The sequence below is a fragment of the Haliotis rufescens genome, unplaced genomic scaffold (genome assembly GCF_023055435.1).
Source record: "Haliotis rufescens isolate VD_foot unplaced genomic scaffold, xgHalRufe1.0.p SCAF_2, whole genome shotgun sequence".
NCBI lineage: Eukaryota > Metazoa > Mollusca > Gastropoda > Lepetellida > Haliotidae > Haliotis > Haliotis rufescens.
The window spans coordinates 15,876,807-15,898,035 of record NW_025963890.1 but is presented as its reverse complement, the minus strand read 5'-3'; the positions used below and the strand labels follow the sequence as shown (position 1 = coordinate 15,898,035).

General features: G+C 37.4%; 1 protein-coding gene across 7 annotated transcripts; it reads right to left on the bottom strand.

Moving 5' to 3' along the window:
• LOC124135606 (cerebral cavernous malformations protein 2 homolog) lies at nt 1-20,531 on the bottom strand. 7 transcript variants are annotated; one of them, XM_046501001.2, is made up of 12 exons: nt 20,372-20,531; nt 12,014-12,169; nt 10,163-10,246; nt 9,635-9,733; nt 9,274-9,361; nt 7,189-7,235; nt 5,386-5,518; nt 4,261-4,318; nt 3,268-3,418; nt 2,311-2,449; nt 1,615-1,738; nt 1-1,297 (listed from the first exon to the last, which is right to left on the bottom strand). In XM_046501001.2, exons 1-12 carry the CDS (start codon nt 20,399-20,401, stop codon nt 1,129-1,131), a joined length of 1,278 nt encoding a protein of 425 aa, XP_046356957.1. In that variant the 5' UTR covers nt 20,402-20,531; the 3' UTR covers nt 1-1,128. The 7 variants fall into 7 exon arrangements, with proteins under 7 accessions (XP_046356957.1, XP_048255641.1, XP_048255643.1 ...); XM_048399684.1 differs by lacking the exon at nt 20,372-20,531 and adding an exon at nt 13,645-13,744; XM_048399686.1 differs by lacking the exon at nt 20,372-20,531 and adding an exon at nt 13,645-13,744 and having other exon boundaries at nt 1,621-1,738.
• Nucleotides 20,532-21,229: the final 698 nt, after the last annotated feature.

Genomic DNA, 21,229 nt, shown 5'->3' with positions numbered 1-21,229 from the left:
CGTCTGAGACCTGCATCACTTCGGGGCTTTCCTCCCACATAAAGCTGACACGCCGCGATATAATTGGAATACTGTTAAAAGCGGCGTTAAATCCAACTCACTCACTCCCTTATTAATCAAATGCTTTTAGGACATGTAAATCATCAAGATGTTCAAGTGTTATTCTTCCTCACCCTTAGCACAGGTAAAAGAAATCCTTCATTTTTTTCAAATGCAATTCCACCCGTGTAGGACTTTGCTTATTAGCTTTAGGTGTGTATGGATGGGCAGGTGCCACAATTTGCTTGCAGAATTACATCTCTTAGATGTGCCTGAAACTTAAGGGTTCGAATTCCAGTTCACCCTGATCCAGTGCGTGGTTGTATTGTAAATCCTTCGCTCTACTAATTCAAGGTGTACGGGACACAGGTGGCGCTACAGTCTCTGGTGTAGAGTTGCGCCCCCTAGGCATGTCAGAAATGTATGATCATTGGTTCAAATGCCAGACTCGCCATGATTTTGTTTCTACATTTGTCAACACCATACCATTGCTCGGTGGTTTCACCAAACTCGGAAACATCCAAGATCTGCATCACTTCTGGCTTTCCTCCAACATATGCTCACACGCCGTGAAACAACTTGAGTATTGTTTAAGCAGCATTAAACCCAACTCACTCACCCACTCATGAAATGAAATTGGGAAAATTGACCTCTCCCCTTGCCCAAATGGTCCCACTGTGTCCAAATGTCCTAAACAGCAATAACAGTAAGGGATCCTAGAATGAGCTTCACAAATTGTACCCAAACTCAGATCATCAGTATGAACGACGAACACTTCCCCAGTACCCAATAGAACTGAAGGCCAAAAGTTATCTATATAAACATTGGGTCTAGGTAATATTCTGTCTATTTCACTGTTACACAATCACCAAAAGCATCTTTCAAAGATGCACTCAAATCATACTCGGTCAGCTTTAATCTCATATATAAAGATACCAGAGCCAGTACCCATATGGTCCAAGATCCTATGCAGAGAGGGTCCTGAAGCAGTGTGTAGTCTTAGATCCTGTGTTTAAGGATCAATCATACCGGAATATTCTGGATTTCTCTACCAGTTTCAACCAGATCAAACATTAAATGAAAGACACATCAATAATTATCGATTCCATGCATGAAGTTTTCGGGGTTTGTTTCCACATCCACGCTGGCATCAAGACGAGCGATGTGATCTGTGACCATGTTAAGAATCTGTTCTACGTCGTCGATGTTGCCGTTGCTGATAGTGCTCGCTGTTGACAACTCACTGACTGACCGTCTGCTGGAACAAACACATCAGGCTTGAAGTCAACTTGAAAAAATATACACTTGATATTCTTTCAAAATATTTCAGATGTTAGCATTCATTCATTTGGTCTGATATTAACATAACACGCTGGAGGCCTAACTAGCTTAGCCCTTGGAATCCTCTCCTATCTTAGCCTGGAAGCTAATTTATTGCCTTTACTCTTGGGGCCCCTTCAGCCGATAAGATAAATTTGTTGTTACTTTTAAGATTAGGGTGCTCTGTAAAGGGCAATAGTCCTCCTCCCTGCCAATGACTGATGTGCATGCTATATAGAAGCCAATAATTATTACGTGTACATTCTTGGGTTACTCCTGGAGCTGGAGAGTGTTCCGTTCTCAGGGATGTTGATGCCATTCTTGCGGAGAAACTCGACAAATTGACCATAGTCCGCAGATGGGATGAAAGGACTCATTTCTAGAAAACCAATATTCAATGTTATGACTACATTGATTCCAAATCCATTCAGTAATATCAAACAGAGAGCTTGTGACAGTCACGGAATCAATGTTGAACAAATAAAACAGTTTTTCCTGACTTTGCTTTAATATTAAATGTATTATCATCCTAACAAGTTCATCCTCAATCTTCATCTTAGCCATGTCAGTTGAACAGCATCATTAATTACAGATTAATAACAAGTTACAGGAGGATTAGTGAATGTTATTTTGTGCCACTGTCAGCAAATTGTCCAGGACCACGTTCCCCAAGTAGCACCCTGACAACAATGTTGAAGCTATGTTGGAGACCATATTGAAAAACAGATTCAAACCCATGAACAAATTGGGGTGCCATCTATGGTTGGGACGACATGTAAAATTTCAGCTTCATTGGTCCTGTGGTTTCTGAGAAGATGTTTACGACTGAATGCATGTTTTTCCAATGTGGATGCTGGCAGCCATGTTTCAGCTAAATCCATCACAGTTTGTGGATGAAGACAATGATGATGGAAAACTATGGATGACTTGCTAATAATTTAAAATACCCACCTGCTAACAAATGTTTCCTATCTTGACCGTAAAGTTTTAGCACTTGTTCACAAAATTCTCCAATCGGTAGGTCATTATGCCAGTCCCGCAGAAGTTCAGCAAAGTGACGCAACTCATCCGGATTCAGCTTTTGATGCAGCTGAAATATTTCATGTGATGGTCAATAAACAGAGTAGCCTCCTGATACTGCTTCCTTATGATATGATTTTGCGATGGTTATTGTGTGATATTCTTCATGTTCATGCACCCCAGGTAACCAGGGACCATTGCTATCAGGGGGCCCAGTCGTCTAAGGTGCTGCAATTCGCTGTGCAGAGTTGCATCCCTTGGGCACGCCAGAAACCTATGATTGTGGGTTCGAATCCCGGTTCGCCCCAATTATGTTTCTAGGTTTGTCAGCACCAGTTTGTTGTGGTAAACGTCTGAGACCTGCATCACTTCTGGCTTTCCTCCCACATTAAGCTGATATGCCGCTATATAACTGGAATACTGTTTAAAGCGACGTTAAACCCAACCCTCACTCACTTACTCATTGCTATCAATCAGATTTTGTTAAATTGATGATTGGTTCATTTAGGCTCATTCCAATGTATTATCCAATAACAATAGAGTGATGTTTTGTGATAGGTGGTAAGAAAAAGCTAGCCCAAGTAGTTACCACATAGTTTGAGCAGTATTTCAGTAATATCACACCTTAATAATATGGGAGGAAAGCCCCCAAACTGCAATCATCAGATCTTAGATTTCAGATGTATCACAAAGTCCAAAGTAAAGCCTTAAGAGATGCAGGTCCTAGACTATGGTGATCCTATGTTGAATTGAGAACCAGAGCTATATGGGAAAATATCAGTCATTCTCCAGAAGCAATATCACCAATGTTAAAGGTAGAAATTTGTTAGATTTTTTGGTGCAGTAAGAAAAGAGACATTTATGAATATATACAAACAACACACTAACTTTAAACATGTAGTCTTTGACCAGGTCGGTGGGGATGCTGACATCACTCCCCCTCGTACTGTTCTCACTCGGCACACGCTCTTGTCCGCGGGGCGATCGTCTCGGGATGGAATCTTGACGTGTTGGCAGATCTAGATTTGATGATGTCAAACTGAAAGAAAAATACCACAATAATTCTAAAGGACAAGAAAAGGTAAGGTGGCATGTCTAATATTCAAACATATATAATACTCAAAGTCCTTGACCCATTTAGGAAATCTAAACAAAAACAGTGCAAACTTGGTAAACAAAATCATCATAGGCCACACACTTACCGTATTCAATGTAATAAGCGCCCAGGGCGCTCTCAAAATTAAAAATAGGGGGTTCTTATTAGAATATTATTTTGGTGAAAAAACAGAGTTGAAAGATAAATTTCGTGGTTTATGCTGACAGCCTGAAATGTTTATATACAGCAGATATAGTTTTCCAGAATTTAATTGCCCATAATTAAGGGTGCATATAACACACGAGTGTGTATTATACGCGAATAAATAAGTCTTGTGTACATTGATCAATCGGAAGGGGTGCTAATTGGGATTGTTCACTAGCCAATATATTAGCAAATATCGCCGTGGGAACTTATTAGAGCAGGGTGCTTATTACGTCGAATACGGTAATTATAATTGGCTTATCTCATGATGCTAGATGTTTATGTGTACTTGATCATGTCATATTTACAGTCCAGGGCCCCGTTCCTCAAAGCGATCTTAGCGCTAAGGTAATCGTAAGTCCCATACTTTAACATAGGCTTACGATCATTGTAGCGCTAAGATGGCTTTGAGGAATTGGGCCCTACAATTATTTTAGAGTTTTCCTATATTTTACCATTTTACAGTTACATTTTCAGTGGACCAAATCATCCCTCTGTTTTAAAAAGAAGGGAGAACCAGTTCCAAAGATGCCAAAGACAACACAAGAGCATGCATAATCAACACTCAACAAGTAACTTACAATGAAGGACGTCCACCATGTCCAAAGGGAAAGACCGTTGTCGACTCTGAAATGGTTTCTATGAGATAAAAACTATTAACAATAACTGTACTTTAATTAATACAAGCAATACAGAATGATATTAAAAGAGTGATCTAGTTCAGAGGGTGTGGTCACTTTGAGCTATCAGATGGGAGTGAGTGACTCAGGTTTAATAACAGTATTTCATTTATGCCACTCTATATTAGTTTAATCACTTTAATGAGATGAGAGCCCAATGTTACCATGGCTACCCAAATTGTAAACTGTAGGTCATAGACACTTTTATCACTTTGACCACTAAGTCACCACTACCGCCAATGGAATTAGAGTGAGTGATACATCTATGCCATTTTTAGCCATATTCCAGCCATATTTCAGAAATATCATAGCAAGGATACTGGGGCCCACTTGCACAAAGCTATCTTAGCGCTAAGACTATCGTGAGCCTATGTTAAAGCATGGGAGTTACGATCATCTTAGCGCTAAGATCGCTTTGTGCAAGTGGGCCCAGGAACAGGCTTCATACATTGTGCCCATATGAGGAATTGAACCCAGGTCTTCAGTGTAAAGAGAAAATGATTTAACCACTGGGCTACGCCATTTTCCTAATGCAATAAAAACACTGATGGGATTCTGGGTCCGAATAAGTCCCAGCAACCGATGCTGGTCGTAAGAGTTGACCAAAGCAATCAGGTCGTCAGTGACGTGACTTGGTTGATTGCCTGTCATCAAACTCAAACAGCATAAATCATTGCTCATAATATTAATTCCTGGTTTATTTGGTCCAGATTATTTACAGACCACTGGCATATAGTTGAAATATTGCTGAGTGTGGCGTTAAACAACAGACAAGCAAACCAATGCAATAAGAAAATAAACATTGTCATAGTACACATGGTAAGAGAGCGCTACAAAATATAACCCATAATTTTTGTGTGAAAAATATTAAAAAATCAGAATGGCAGGTTATTGAGTATTTGAAGCCTGGGAATCTCCACCATACAAATGAACTCAAATTTGAAAATATGTAATATGGTCAAATGTGTCCTATTATAACACGAGAATACTGATGAAAAGTCAAAAGTGTCATCAACTTGCACGTACCCCCAGTTGATCCACTGTGAGAGACGCTGGTCGTGGTTCCGGGGATGCGAGAATCCAACAGCTGCATGGTGGCCTCGGTATACACCAGCTGGAAACACTGGCCAATCAGAGCACACAGTTCCTCTGCTGCTTGCTGATGGCAACCAATCAGAAGACAGTATTTGAGTTGGATACTTTACTATCATATGTATCAGTTAGGGGCAATTCACATAAAACATGCAACATGAAGGCAAGCAACTCTGTGGCACAATTGGTGTTTGGTAGTCATGTTATTGTTTTGTTGAGATATATCATCAAATGATTAGGCACTTGTGTTCACCCAGCACTGAATGGGTACCCAGTAGGATGAGATGGTAATGTGACTGTTACCCTTCTAGCGCCTTACAGGCAGCTTGGGTTGTATACTCCCCAGGGCATTGAGAATGAAAACTTGAGTGCACACTGACCAAGGTAATTATAATGCAGCCCTGAAAGCATGCATCACATATGGAGTTATGCACTTTACAGTGAGTTGGGTTTTACCCCACCTTAACAATATTCCAGCAATATCACGGCTGGGGACACCAGAAATGGGCTTCATAAATTGTACCCATGTGGTGAATCGAACCCAGGCCTTTGGCGTGAAGAGCAAACGCTTTAACCACTAGGCTACCCCACCACCCCTTATGTACTTTACAAGCAGATTATTATTGCCAGATGAATTAAAACAACTTGTGAAACAACTTATGTTTGATAGTGATGTTAATTGATGGAAAACATATCATCAAATGCTTTAGGTATATCCAATACAATTCCATTTTTAAAAGTGTGGGTGGTGTGGGGTGGGGTTGGGTGGTGTGGGGTGGTGTGGGGTGGGGTGGGGCGGGGTGGGGTGGGTGGGGTGGGGTGGGTGGGTGTTACACACCCTTTAACTTCCCTTCTGGATCTGGGTATCTATATTATAATTATAACTTGACGGCAATCAATAAGGGCATCAAATTGGACATCAAAGTTTTTTATTATACAACCTGAATGACATGTCTGACAACCCCAATTTCACACATTTCTTAAATTAATACTTTTAGAGCAGTCGCCTTTATAGTTTCAAAGAGTCTGTTAACAAATTTCATTAACAATAAACTCCAATGAAGATGGATATGACACTAACTTTAAGGCTTTCCATTCAAAGCTATGCTTCAAGAAAAATGTTTCCTGGATTTTTCTTTTTCATATATATATATTATAATCCTACTTGCAACATCTAAAAGATCATATTTTTGCAATTTTTGAGTTTCCTAAAACAAGCATAAGGAGTCTAACACAACCAGTCTCAGTGAACACACGAACCACAGAAACATATAGAGAAGTATGTACGTAAAGAAGAGATGTTTCCAATGTGCACCACTTAATGACAAAACTAACAATCTGTCAAGTGTTACCACAGAGTGTCTTTATTCTTATCACGATATGCTGCCGGTGATTTCCAAACTTTACACGCTAATCCTGCACAAGACAAATGGTACATTTTGAGTCATGGATCTATCACGTCACATGATGCAGTTCACACAACATACCAGTATGCTCCCGTACATCAAACCCATCTAATGTCTCTTGAAAAAGAATAATTCTTCATATATGAACCAACATGTATGGTATTCACGTTTCTTATAGCGGTGATATGAGCTAAACAAGTCTCAGTGAAAGTCATCTATTAACCTTCCCTGTGAGGTCAGACTTTTAACTTCCAGTGTAACATAGTCCTAAGTGGACTTTTGTGACAGAACCAAAGCTTCCGAGTCCTAAACAAGTCCGTCTGGGTCTTACCTTTGTATCGCAGTAGAGGACAGACAAACTGCATTCCTCAAGTGTTCCTAGAAGGGAGGACAGAATAAGCAGTGTCACAATACCAGAGCTCCAGATAAGCATTAGGTGTTGTGGGTATTTTACCCATGCATTTTAAAATCATTGGGTATCAGTAATTTTATCTGGGTATTCAAATTTCTGTTACCCACTAGTTTTTACACATGTTGGTATTTAAGTTAAATATTTAAAAACACTATTCATCTAGTCCCTGCAAACTGGTGTCGTGTGGGTTCGAGAGCCTTATAGGACTCAAAAATACCACGATACTTCCACAAGAAAGTGTGATGGCAAATGATCATGATGTAACTGTCATCGTGGAGTTTGGCAAGGTGGACAGAATGCTCGTTTATAATTTCAAAATAAGTTGCTGATTTGTTAATCGAATACGCAGGGTTTCTTCACAATATTTTGATGATACGCACAAGTTTTATTTTTGTAGCGTATCTGTAATGTTCGTTGCGTATTTGATACGCTTGGATTTTATTTTACTGCGTATTTCTGCATTTCCGATGCATATTTTACGCAGATACGCAGCTTATCTCGAGCTCTGCAATGCATACTAATAGGCTAGACAGTTTATATGTTGCTTTATGTCACAGTTAGCAATATTCCAGCTGTATCACGTCGACATGTAAACAACCGACTCTGGCCAGTCGTGAGGTTGATATGAGCACCACTCCATACAATGAACCATGTCATCAAGCCTGACCACCCATTCCAATTTTGTCGCCTCTTTTTTCAGTTTAAACATATATCTCTTGAAAAGCATTTTGCACAAGTGAGTGAGTATGGTTTTACGCCGCTTTTAGCAATTTTCCAGCGATATCACGGCGGGGATCACCAGAAAAGGACTTCACACATTGTACCCATGTCGGGAATCGAACCCGGGTCTTCGGCGTGACGAGCGAACGCTTTAACCACTAGGCTACCCGACCGCCCCCAGAAGAGAAACAGATAAACGTATGTACATCAACATTGCTTACTCAAACGTATGTATATTCCTAAAGAAGTTTTCATTGACATGATAAGGTAAAGCTGCATTGCCAACTAGTATCAAGTCAATAACATTACCTGCATCTTTCACAATTAACAAACGTGAGTGCATCATTTCATTTGTAGCTATTTCAAAATGGACGTTCAATGAAACAATAACATGATTTTCCACAAGGGCTGCCACATCGGCAGTTGGGATCCTTGTGTAAACATCTTCTAAATAAATCATTTTATAATTCATTACCATAATTCATTATGTCTAAATTTTGTCCATGTTGTATGTTAATTTTGAGCCCATATGAGAGTCACCTCTTGAGACAAGTGATAGAATGATGGGACCTATTCTAGCCAAGGGGTGATGGTTAGGCTGCAACAGTTTACAGCTACTAGGTCATCTTTGAGACGTGTTAATTCAAAATTATCATGATTATTGCTTTAAGGAATAAATCAGATTTATGTGAAGAACAGAAACAGTAACAAGAACATCTTCCCGAGGCAAGGGAGTTAACTGAGCATAAATGTCCAGTTCCACCCTTGCCGAACCAGGCTGGAATTTCCAGGCTTGATTATAGCGGCTATTATGAGTTGTGTCCCTTCTATGTCCCTCCTATTGACCAATAAGATTACATTGCTCACATCCCTTGCATTTGCTTCAAACAAAATGGTGGCGCCAAGTCGAGACGATCTGATCAATAATTAAGATCTTTATTGTAATAAACATGTCTCACCCAGCAAAGTGCATCAGATCACTTGAGCACCTTGATTAAAATCATGAAAAGATTTGACAAAATATCTGTCGACGCCCAGTTGACGGTACACATGTTTTGCAAATCCTGCAGTTGACGGACATCAGCATGCTGAAATCCATGTTATTTACCCACCAGATGTCTAATTCGTTACGCGATTTTGATTGGATTATGCATAGGTTGTCCAGCCAAACTGCAACTCCAAAATTCCAGTCTATTTCAGCAAGGGTGGAAACAGGAGTTTTATAGTCAGTTAACTCCCTTGCCTCAGGAGAATGTAACATGAAAGAAGTTAAATACAACCTACCATGTTTGAGTGCCAGAATATGCTGGCCATCATCCTTTATGTAACACACAGCTGCAATCTCATGCATTGGTATCCGTAGCAACAGATCCTAGAAAAGGGAGATAACTCTTTAAGAGTGAGTGAGTATGGTTTTACGCCACAATATCACTGTACCCATGTCGTGTATCGAACCCGGGTCTTCAGCGTGACAAGCAAACACGTTAACCACTAGGCTATCCGACCACCCCGAAAACAGAGTCAGTTGAAGTTATTAACACATGAAAATCATAATGATATTTCAAACATCCTCTCTTTTTAATGATGGTATTTTATCCATATGTCATGTACGTGTCAAAGGTATTTCAAAGACGTCTAAGAATACCTCTGACTGGTTGTATCTGCTGATCTTGATGTTGTTGACACTCAGGCTGAAGATTGCTTCATGCTCGTATCCAACTTTTGGCGGGATGAAACCTTGTTTCTGAAATAATAAGTGAGATAAAAAGTGATTGATTGAATGATTGATGGCATGTGTCAGAGTGTGTGAGCATTCATGAGTGAATATATCTTCCACAATATTCTTCTAGCTGTTTTCAGTGAGCAGTCTCAGTATTGAGTACATGACAGTAACTTAATGCTATTTGGGGTTCAATGGACACCTGTAGTTACAGCACTAAGATGGTCTTGTGGATGGGGTCCAGTATAGCATAGAGGTCTTCCGACAGCATCCATTTTGTTACTATGGTTACCAAGATGACACTGTGAGGAATCTTAATCCACTAAAACAACAACCTTTAATTTGGGATAATTCTATGGTGTAGCCTCATGTTACACCTTTCTACCATTGTTAACTGGCATCAATGTAAGTTATATTATTTCTAACCAAAAACCTGCTTTATAAATATCTCACCTTTCCCTTGTCAATGACTCTGAGGACATCAGTCCTGTTTGTGATGTCGATGTCGGCCACCACTCCATCGATCATCCCTGCATACTGAAACACAAAACAAAGGGTTCGTGTTATTGACTGAATGTAATGACTTTTGATTACGCCCTAACATGAACCATAACTTATTCACACGCCCCACACACCTCTTCACCAAACACCTCATCATTTTATTGTCCCAATCTCATTAAAATCAGATCTTAGTTTTCGCTTTCGCTAAACTAAGATCTGAGGACATCCCATTACGGGTCAGGTCAGAACAACCTTTCATCCAACCAGTCAGAGCGCCGCTTACCAGATCATGAAAGTGACAGTCAGAATGTGTTTTCTAATCATGCAAATATTTAACACAGGGTATTCTGAATGACAGTTATGGTCTTTATGATTATATCCATACAATCTAGGCCATCTATAAGCCATTCCAGAATGTTCTTCTTATTAGTTTTAATTTTTTTAATCTAGAATACGTCAAAATATGTTTCGAAGCGTAGTCGCCAGCTTGACTGGCTAATGTCAATTTCTTGTCAGTCATTTCATTGGTCGGTCAAAATTCGCGAAAGGTTGTTCTGACGTGACCCGTAATGGTATGTCCTCATATCTTTGTTTAGCGGTAGCGAAAACTAAGATCTGATTTTAATGAGATTGTTTATTGTCCACAAGTGCCAACCAAGAAATTTGCTATGTCAGTCGACGTCAAATGCATTTTGAAATCATTTTCATGTCTATGAAGGTCCATACTCCAATGAACTCACTTAAAGTAAAAGTCAACTCTTTTAAATTTTTGTATCACTATTTTATACATCTAAGTATCTATATCTATACACAATTCTATTAAGTATGTGTGACTTCTTGTTTACACCTACAGCAATACAACAACCACCTTCATCGCGGAATGGAACAGCTCCTCAAAAGGAGAGGCGACATGAGCTTACGTATGCTCACAGTGACATCTTTTGTAGTTTGTTTACAACAATTATTTTCAAATAATATCATTATGAGCTGAGAAGGGTCTGTTAAGAGCTACCTCAGTAAACCATTCAGTGTGACTGCGAAGCGTAATAAATTTACATCAAGTACAAAACGACAAAATGGCCGACGGATACATGACGGGAGATCATTGGCCGGTAATTGAACGGTGATTGTAAAGATGCGTTAAATAGATACTAAGGTAAATTTATAGATTGCTGTAGACTGTCACTGTGAGTCTAGGCACGGATTGAGTCATGACTACTAGTTAGGATGTGCATTTCTTTGTTTTGTTCACTAGGAGTGGTCGTAACAAGGATGTCCTTCAACGAACATGCAATCAAACTCTCTGACCCAATGTGTGCTAAAACACTAAGTTCAAGATTATAAAAGGGTCTAAATGATCAGAAACAACACTTCTGTGCTAATTTGTGCTTGGGAATTCCCAGGGGTTTCCCCATGGATGTGGACATAGCCTGTCAGTGTTTACGTCATTTCAAGAATATACGTCATTTCAAGAATATAGTCTCTTGAAAAACGTATGAACATCAAAATGTGTCATTCATGCACTATTGATCTTCAGTTTCGCAGTCATGGGACCAACCTCTTGTCAAATGGAAAAGCTGTAAATCATGTAACCTTTATATTGAAAAATTATACAAACATGATCATGTATGCACGAGACACTGCATTCTTACCAAAGAGACTTGACAAAAGTACCAGCATCTCTACGAAAATGTACCATTCAAAGAATAAAGAAGGTGCAATACATAAGTCAGCTCATCATTGAGACTAGTCACTGAAATGCCAGTTACACATACATAGATTCTACACAGGGTTTCAACTGACCTTGACAACTTTCTCTACGTTCTCCTCAATGAGGTACTGAGGTTTCACGTAGTAGTCGGGGGGTTTGAGATCGTAACTGTTGAGCACCCGTCGGCTGTACATGCCCATCTCTTCACGGGGGCCCCGACCGCGATTCAGTTGGTTGCTGAAGAAGCCCTGGAAGAACAACAACAATGAGTGAGTTGAGGTTCACGACACTTTCAACAGAATTTGAGTGATATGACGGTTTGACAGATGCTGTTCACATCAGATTGTAAGCATAGTGAGATTTTCATCTCAATGTTCAGCATCAGATTGAGCTGGTAGTTTGAGGAATTAAAAAATAAAAAAAGAGTTGTCTCTTTAACATGTTTATATATCAGCATGGATCATTGAAACAGCAATGGTTTTGATCTCAGCATTCTTAACAAATATTAATCATGTTATTTATTATTAGCAGTAAACAGAAGATATTCAAATATTCAATAAACATACATACATACATACATACACACACACACACACACACACACACACACACATACCATACATACATACATACATACATACATACATACATACATACATACATACATACATACATACATACATACATACATACATACTATAAACTTACTACCCTTCTCTAATGTTCTCCAAATATCATACTTATATTTAACGAGAAATGATAAATATTTTTGTCCAGAGACAGGTGATTTATGTTGGAACTGATCATGCTGATGGAAAGATTGAAATATAATTTTTTTAAATTAATTGTTTAGGACAGTAACCATGGTAATTATGAAGCAGCATGGGATGAGGGAGCAGCCCTATTTTCTTCTCTCTGCTAAAGTTGTTAAATGATTTCAGGAACGAGAAAGAAAGGGAATTAACTCTTTGACCTTTCATTCAAAACAACACTTTTTCATTTTAATGTTTTCACCTGACAATCATTTTTGTGTGTTAACTAATCATCATGGTTACTAAAAATATGCTTTTAAATGTCATATACCGATATGGTCTCTGGTTCTTAGTTTAGTAGTTTAAAAATAACAAAATAAAATGACAAATGGCCTAACCATGCTATGATGGGTGTCTAAATTAAACTAAAATGCATTATCTATGCATCATCATCAAAAACATTATTTGATCAACCTGATAAATATATTATCATGAATATACACACAAACACACACAAAAATAATAAAAAAATAATAATCTGTGAAAATAGTGCCAGAAAAAGAAATACTAAAATAAAATGAAACAGCAATGGTTTTGATGTCAGCATTCTGAACAAATATTATTCATGTTAATATTTTTAGCAGTAAACAGAAGATAAACTGTAATAAACATGATAAGAATAATCATGATAATATTCAAATATTCAATAAATAAACAATGTAAGCATGAGACTAACTACAAGCCACCAACTTAGTATTTTTCACCAAAAAAAAAAACAAGAACAAATGCAGAAGTTCTCCTCCCCTACCTGACTCAATATCCCCTATATCCTCTGCCTGCCTGTCCCACATACATGCAATACCTATCTAGCAGATGATGAATGGCATACACCAAGTTCATACAGTCGGCCCTAAAGTGCCACACCCAAAAGGGACAAAAGATTAGATAATAAATGTTCTCTACAAACATACGGTTTGTGCCCATCTGTCATCATAGGCATACAGCATTCGTGACAGGCAGATTACAGGAAGGGTGGAGTAATGTGACCTGTATTCAGTGGCAAGCAAGTGGAACCCACCCTACTTCAGCCTGTGGAATTCCACGATACAAATAGCATTTGTGTCCCTGTTGTGTCACACCATTGTGTTGACCCAATAAATACCGGTACATGACGATGAGGCAGTTGCCTGGTTCCTCACTACAGGATTGTTGATGCCTTGTCATGATTTGTCATGATTTGTCATGTTTTGTCATGCTTATTAGTTGATAGCAAGTAATTGTTTTTCATCCTGAATGGCTGTTTTGCTGTGAGTGTTGATGTTCTGAGGTGGACTAGGTGTAGAGGGAGTATTCAGGAGCTGTGAGTATTATCAGCACAATTAATTATCGTATCTCTGACGATTAAGTATAAGATTTTCTTTTGTTTGTTTAACTGTCAACTAAGCAAAAATTCTGAATTATAACTTAATTTATTTATTTATTAAATTTCAAGAAATCCCACGCTTCAAATCTTCAAAGAAGAAAAGCGATTGAGTTACGTGCGTCTAAAATACTTCTATAGTGTACTATATATTGAATGTGATCGCCAGTAATGAAGACTTCATGAAACAAATACAACCTATTCTCTTAACTTCTGAGTTGGTTGGTTGGTTGGTTTGTTGTTTAACGCCGCACTCAGCAATATTCCAGCTATATGACGGCGGTCTGTAAATAATCGAGTCTGGACCAGACAATCCAGTGATTGATATCATGAGCATCGATCCAAGCAGTTGGGATTGATGACATGTATCAACCAAGTCAGCGAGCCTGACCATCGGATCCCGTTAGTCGCCTTTTATGACAAGCATAGTCGCCTTTCACGGCAAGCATGGGTTGCTGAAGACCTATTCTACCCCGTAATCTTCACGCGTCCTTAACTTCTGAGGTGAGGTGATATGGGGTTTAAGGTTGTGTTAAAGACTTTTGCACTTATATAGCAATGTGCAAGCATATGTGTGTCTGGCTGCTTGTACTCGTCCGGACTAATGCCGATTTTATAGTGCTAGCCCATGGAGATACAAGACACAGTATACGGACCCTGAACTGACCAGTCCTTGATTTAGCCCCTTAATGCCGAGCGCAAGGCAGGGTAACAACAAGTACCATCTGTCAACGTCTGTTAGTATGACGTGGCCTGGTTTCGAACCCCTACCTTCCGCTCCCCAGGCAGACGCTCTACTAGAAACAACGGAGGCAGTCTTCTGAGTTTAGGAAGACCATGAGTCTGTTACCTGGCTTTTCAGGTTAGTTTACGTACAACATATCATTTTCTTGTCATCGAATATTTCAAGACCAGACTGTGAAAGATGACTTTAGACAAAAAACATAGGGCCGTCTCTTTTTTGTTTTACTATAAGTTGAAATGAAAAATCCTTGGGATTCTGAAAACGGTGAATAATATATGCATAAAAATATTTATTCTAACAAAATAAAACACAATCAATTATCTTTTGGCATCGCACTTCCAAGATGGTGTGAACTATTGTTTGTTTTTCATTTATCAGATGCAGTACTAATCTGGAAGTTGAAATCTTTTTTATATATACATTTTTTTATATAAAATCATGAAAAATGTCCGAATGACACTTTTCTTCTGATTTACTAATCGACCTAAATTCAGTGATGAAAATAGTTTTAAAGTAGGTCAATAGGGAAAGGGAGGTAACCCCCAATCATAAATCGGCAAAAAACTGTTTTCATTTATACTAATAAGACATGAAACTTAATACACAGTATCTTTTATGACAAGTGAGAGGCTCAAACTGTTTCTTTGAGATTAAAAACTCACAATGGGCTATATATATTTTTACCCCTAGTGTGCCTACTGTCTGTTTGTGATATTATCCTCTATGTACTTTGACTCTGCTGACAGTCCTAACCAATATTTCAGAGATCGAATGGAAAATTTAAGAGTTTGCTTCAAGGTGGGAGTCCTTTTGCTACCAGGTGTTCCCAGTTGTAATTATAACTGTAACAACAGAACAAGACAAGTCAAGTAATATTGATATAACATGTATAGCGAACTGGGTCTTTCAGTCATGACAGAAAAGTGTAATTTGATTGGCTGGTTATTTTTTAAGAGTCATGTCAACTGTCCTCTGAACCATGCTGGTGAATGGGTCCAGGATATTTATCATAACAGAATGAAGATAAAAAAATTATGATGCACAGGAAAATCAGAAATGAATGCAATGGTATCCAGTGATTTTAAAAGCTGTAGTTTCAAAAAGACTGAGTTGACTTACGGGATTCAATTGCCTTATTGTTGAAATAGTTAGTCTTGACCTTTGAACATCTGTCAAGTGTCTTGTTTAAGACAATGTCCTTAATGATGGGACATTTTTATTTTTCATGCTTATTTTCCCCAAAATTTACACACTGCTTTTCACTACCCTGATTACTTTATTTCATTTTCTACAGTTTCCTGACATCAAACAATGTTAAAGGCTTAAACTAATGGGGAAAAACATATGTGTTCAAAATTATGGGGAGACCTGGGGTCCTTGATGTTTGTTCCTGTAGTAACTGAGTGTAGGACCCCTAACACTTTCAGCTTCAGGGCAATCACAAGCACCCCTGGACTTTTCAGGCTTAATTAATATAGCTTCAAAAACTGCATATGATAAATACAGTACATCATAATCATTTATTCAAGAGAGTAGGACACATTCAAAATGAATACCAAGCATTATTGAGCAGGGTCATGTGATAATAATGATTGCGTATAGTTTAAGGCTTCCCTGATATATCTTTAACAATTTTCTTATCGTGATTTACAATTGCAGTTCAATAGAGTTGAATATTTAACAACATTTGAACCATTTTCAAAGATACAAATACAATAACATGTAATGAATTATACGCTTTACATTCAAACATGACATGGAGTTCATCCTCGACGTATCTGCAGTCACATATTTTACATGTACCACTTAATCATACAAAATCTTTGCTTTTTTGTATTACATTGCAGTGGCAACGCATGTAGACTAAGTAGACATATATATCTTCTTACCTCTTTTACATGAATGTTAGCCACACAATATTCAACCTCTAACATTGACTTAATCAGTTTATAATGCACGAAATGTGGAGAATACATAATCTCCCCAAATATATGTTGTTTATTACAATCCACTAGTCCTTGCTTGAAAGTAGAAATAAAGTGTTTATCATTGCCCATGTCTTGATTATACCAGACAACCCCAAAACCATATGAAGATGACACCCAGGTATGTCTTCCTGTCAAGTCTAATGTTTTCATAAGTAAATAATAACATTGTTTTGGATAAAGATCCTGAGGCATTTTCAATGATTCCCACCAATAAGTCACACATTTAAAAAACTAATCAACACATATGCCTGTTCCCCCACACTCTGCTAAAACAGCATTACTTGAATCATGTTTACCAACTCCCAATACATACTTACAGAAATTTATATTAAATCTATCTGAAAATTTTCTTTCTTGGAAGCCCCATAATTCAGCCCCCATATTATAACACTGGCTTTATCTTGCTATCAAATATTTTAAGTAGTACATTGACAGTCAAATTTGGAAATTTATTGTATAGCTTTTTAATAACAAGAAGCGCCTTAACAAGAGTAACATTACACTTTGTCCAAGATAATCTAGTTGAACATAACACCCCAAGATTATTATAATCTGTAGACGTCTTTAATGGTTTACTGTCAATGACCCACCATTCATGAAAAACTGAAACCTCCATACTATTCCATATTAACTTCTAAACCCCAAGATATACAAAACTTATGCAGGATGTCAATCTTTCTATGTAGACCAATAACACTGTCATCAAATATACAAATAAAGTCAGTGAAAAGTAACACTAACTGTTCATGAAAGTCAGAGCCAACAAATATACCTCTGAGTTGTGCATTTCGTAATATAGTGTGAAATTCCGTAATGAATAGCAAAAAGAAGTGACTCAACATGCTCAAGACAACCCTGTCTTACACTGCTACATGATTCAAAACATTTCTACTGCTGCTATAATCTTTGAATTCATTAATATTATGAATGATTTACCATGAATACCATTTCTATATGAGTGAATGCCAAAGTAAAATTTCTATTTATAGAATTGAAAGCTTTTTCCAAATCCACAAATCACCAACAAAACCTCCCACCACTTGTAGAAAGATATTGCTGCACCAGACATTGTAAAGTAAATATGTTATCTGCTGTACGGTATCCTTTAAGCAATCCCACCTGTGCATCTGGATTCTTCTCAAAGTAATCTGCATACCGCCGTAAACAATTATTAAAAATTACACAAAATATTTTCTCTAAAATATCCATCAAAGAAAAACCTGGATAATTATTAACACAATTACGATTACCCTTTTTATGAAGAGGAATAATAATTCCTTACATCCATTCCGCTGGCAATACACCAGTTTGCATAATACTGTTAAATATAAGAAGTAAATATGGCATCAACATATGCACACAACAGATAATCAGGGGTCACCCTAGGAATTTTCTGACATGGCCCCTTTATGTGAAAATTTCAAATATTCCAGAGGTCCGCACATACAAAACAATGTTAAAATTCTCAATTGTATTTGAAAATATGGGCCTTTTTTCAAATTTAGGGGCTAAAAGCACAAGGCCCCACCCTAGAATTATCCCTGAATAATCATTTCAACTTCAATGCCTTCTGGACAAGCTGCCTTGCCTTGTTTAATTCTTTTACGTCGGCTTCAATCTCATCTATCTCATCCCGCGGGATGTCACTTTTCAACATCATGTCAACATCCTCATCACAACAAACATCACCTGACCATGATCACACAACTGTTCATCGTGGTCGTTCATTACAGCCTTGGCAAGTTTGAGAATGTCCATGTCTATTGGGATGTCTGTTAGGTTCAACCCATTCTTTAAGGAGTCCACTGACCACAGATAATATTTGCAGCAGAAGTACCAGGACAGGGTCGGTCATGTAGCCTAGTGGTTTAAGTGTTCGCTCGTCACCCCAAAGACCTGGGTTCGATTCCTGACATGGGTACAATGTGTGAAGCCCATTTCTGGTGTCCCCCGCCATGATATTGCTGGAATATTGCTAAAAGCGGCGTAAAACTATACTCAGTAAGTGAACCAATCTTCCCCCAGAACATTTACTGTTATAACCATCACAGCTATGTATGAGTTTGTTTATTGTTATTTCTTCGTGATCCATTTTCTTCTTTCTGCATAGGCTTCTATAACTGTTTCTTAATTTGCAATATTCAAATAATGTGATAATATTTCCATTAATCTGAAGTCATTTAAAAGAATAAATTTCTTCTTTTTTAATTGTTCACATGCCTCATCATACCATACAGCTTGGTCATCCTGTATAGCAATGCAATGTTTAACTTGTACACCACATGCCAAAGCGTCGGTTTGTATTGTCTCATTTAGTTTGTCAACAGCAAGACAGACGCTCACTGTCAACAATTGAGAACACTGGTCAAGGCTTAAGTCAGATTAAACATCAAACATTTAATCATTAAAAATATCAGTTTTCCATCTAAACCTTGGTATGTTCGAAAACAACTCTTCTTGACGCTCTTCAGTAACAGTTCTGTCCACATAGGGTAATGTAACACTGATTGGAAGTAGTCTGATATGCAATGAGTATGGAGGTTAAAATCATACACATTAAACAGATCAGTTGCGCACAAAATATAATCAACCACACTTGTGCCATTTTCCTTAAAATACCATTTAGCATGTGAACATCAAATGTACAGCATAAGTCTGTAAGGTCCTTCCTGTAGTCATTACAACATCGTATCTTGTATTTCGACGAGTAGTAAATGTATCATCATCACAGTTCTTATCTTCTAAACTTGGGATAAATCTATTGTCATCATTCAAAATATAATCATATAAATTGCCAGTTGGTTATTCATATCAATTTAGAAATCCAGGAAAAGTCTCATTGTTCTCTTTCGAACAGTTGCTCTAGAATTCAAGAACTCCAAAAATGTCAAAACCAGAGCAAAAACTTATAAATCCATTATCAGACAGATTGTTTGTTTCTGAGACAAAAAATATATCCCAAAACAAGGAAGTGAAATTCAATATTTTGGTGTTGTAGAAAATCTATGTGTTGTTGTTAATCTTAAAATACTTATGTCGTCGGCTTATCAATTGATACAGTGCAGTGATTTTGGTAGAGACCAAAGGCACTGGGATATCATTATGATTTTGTTAACAGTTAAAGATAAGATACTAGGTAGAAGTCTAGCCTAATATACAAAGGACGTATTGGATGACAAGTCTGTCAGTTTGTCAGAAATTGAATCGATCTGAAACCTTGATAGTTTCATTATAAATGTAACTCAAGCTGAAATAACTTATCAATTTATACAGGCCTACGAAAGTTATAGATCTATTTTTTTAAAACAATCATTGTGAACTTTTTTATTACAAAATTACAGCAAGCGGTCTTCAATCATTCTTCCATCATGTCCAGTTAATTGGATGGTTTAATTCATTGTTTGAGATCTTGAGTGCATTGCCTTGATCTAATAATCATCAGTATTTTCTATAATGTTCCTTTAATGTATGTTTACAACTGATTAAAACGAGAACAGCTGATTTATTTCTAGTTTCTAGACATTTGGATCATAGGTTATATTTACCTTTTTTCTTGTCCGTGGGTCGTCTTCCATTGCACAATTGCCAACATTTTAGATAAAACCACTACTTGAAAAGTGAAAGCTGCGTATATCAGCTGTCACCAAAAGAATTTCCAAAACTTTCTACCATAACAACCTCCGCCATCTTGTCGCCGTCATTTTCCGGAAGCAGGTGCCCATTTAGAGTTATCTACCTTGGTTTTCTTCGTATGTTTGACTTCTATCTTACATATTTTGTTTTAAAAGTTAATTATGTTTATACTATTATTATTGTACATGTCACTTTTAGAAGAATGTTTAATTACATAAGCAATAAGCATACTCATATGGATATTTAGATATATCTCTATTTACATTTACATTTCATAAATGAAAAATAATAATCTTGTTTCATATATTTTGTAATCATATATTTTCAAAAATATGAATTAAAAAAACAAAATAATATTTAAAACATTTATTTAATTTTTATTTCCAAACAACTCCAAACAAAATTGACAGTTGCACTATACAATTTCTGAAAGATGATACTTTAAGATTTCAAACCAGTTTTCCCCATTTGCAAAATTATAAATAAGCATCAATACATGAACATCAGGACAGGCTACATAAAAAATGGAACTTCGGGAAATAACTATAGATGTAGAACTGGAGCTGAATTAAGCATGCACAAAAATTAATGATAACTTTAACATGAGGCAAATGTTTCCGGTTTGGACAGTGATGAAAAATAAGTTATTTTTTTATGTATCCTAAACCTGACCTGTCTAAGCTGTTTCAGATAATAAAGTAACAGTGTTCTTATGTATTATGTATGGATGCATAATAAAGGTTAAATATATTTTCACTTGTTATGGGTAA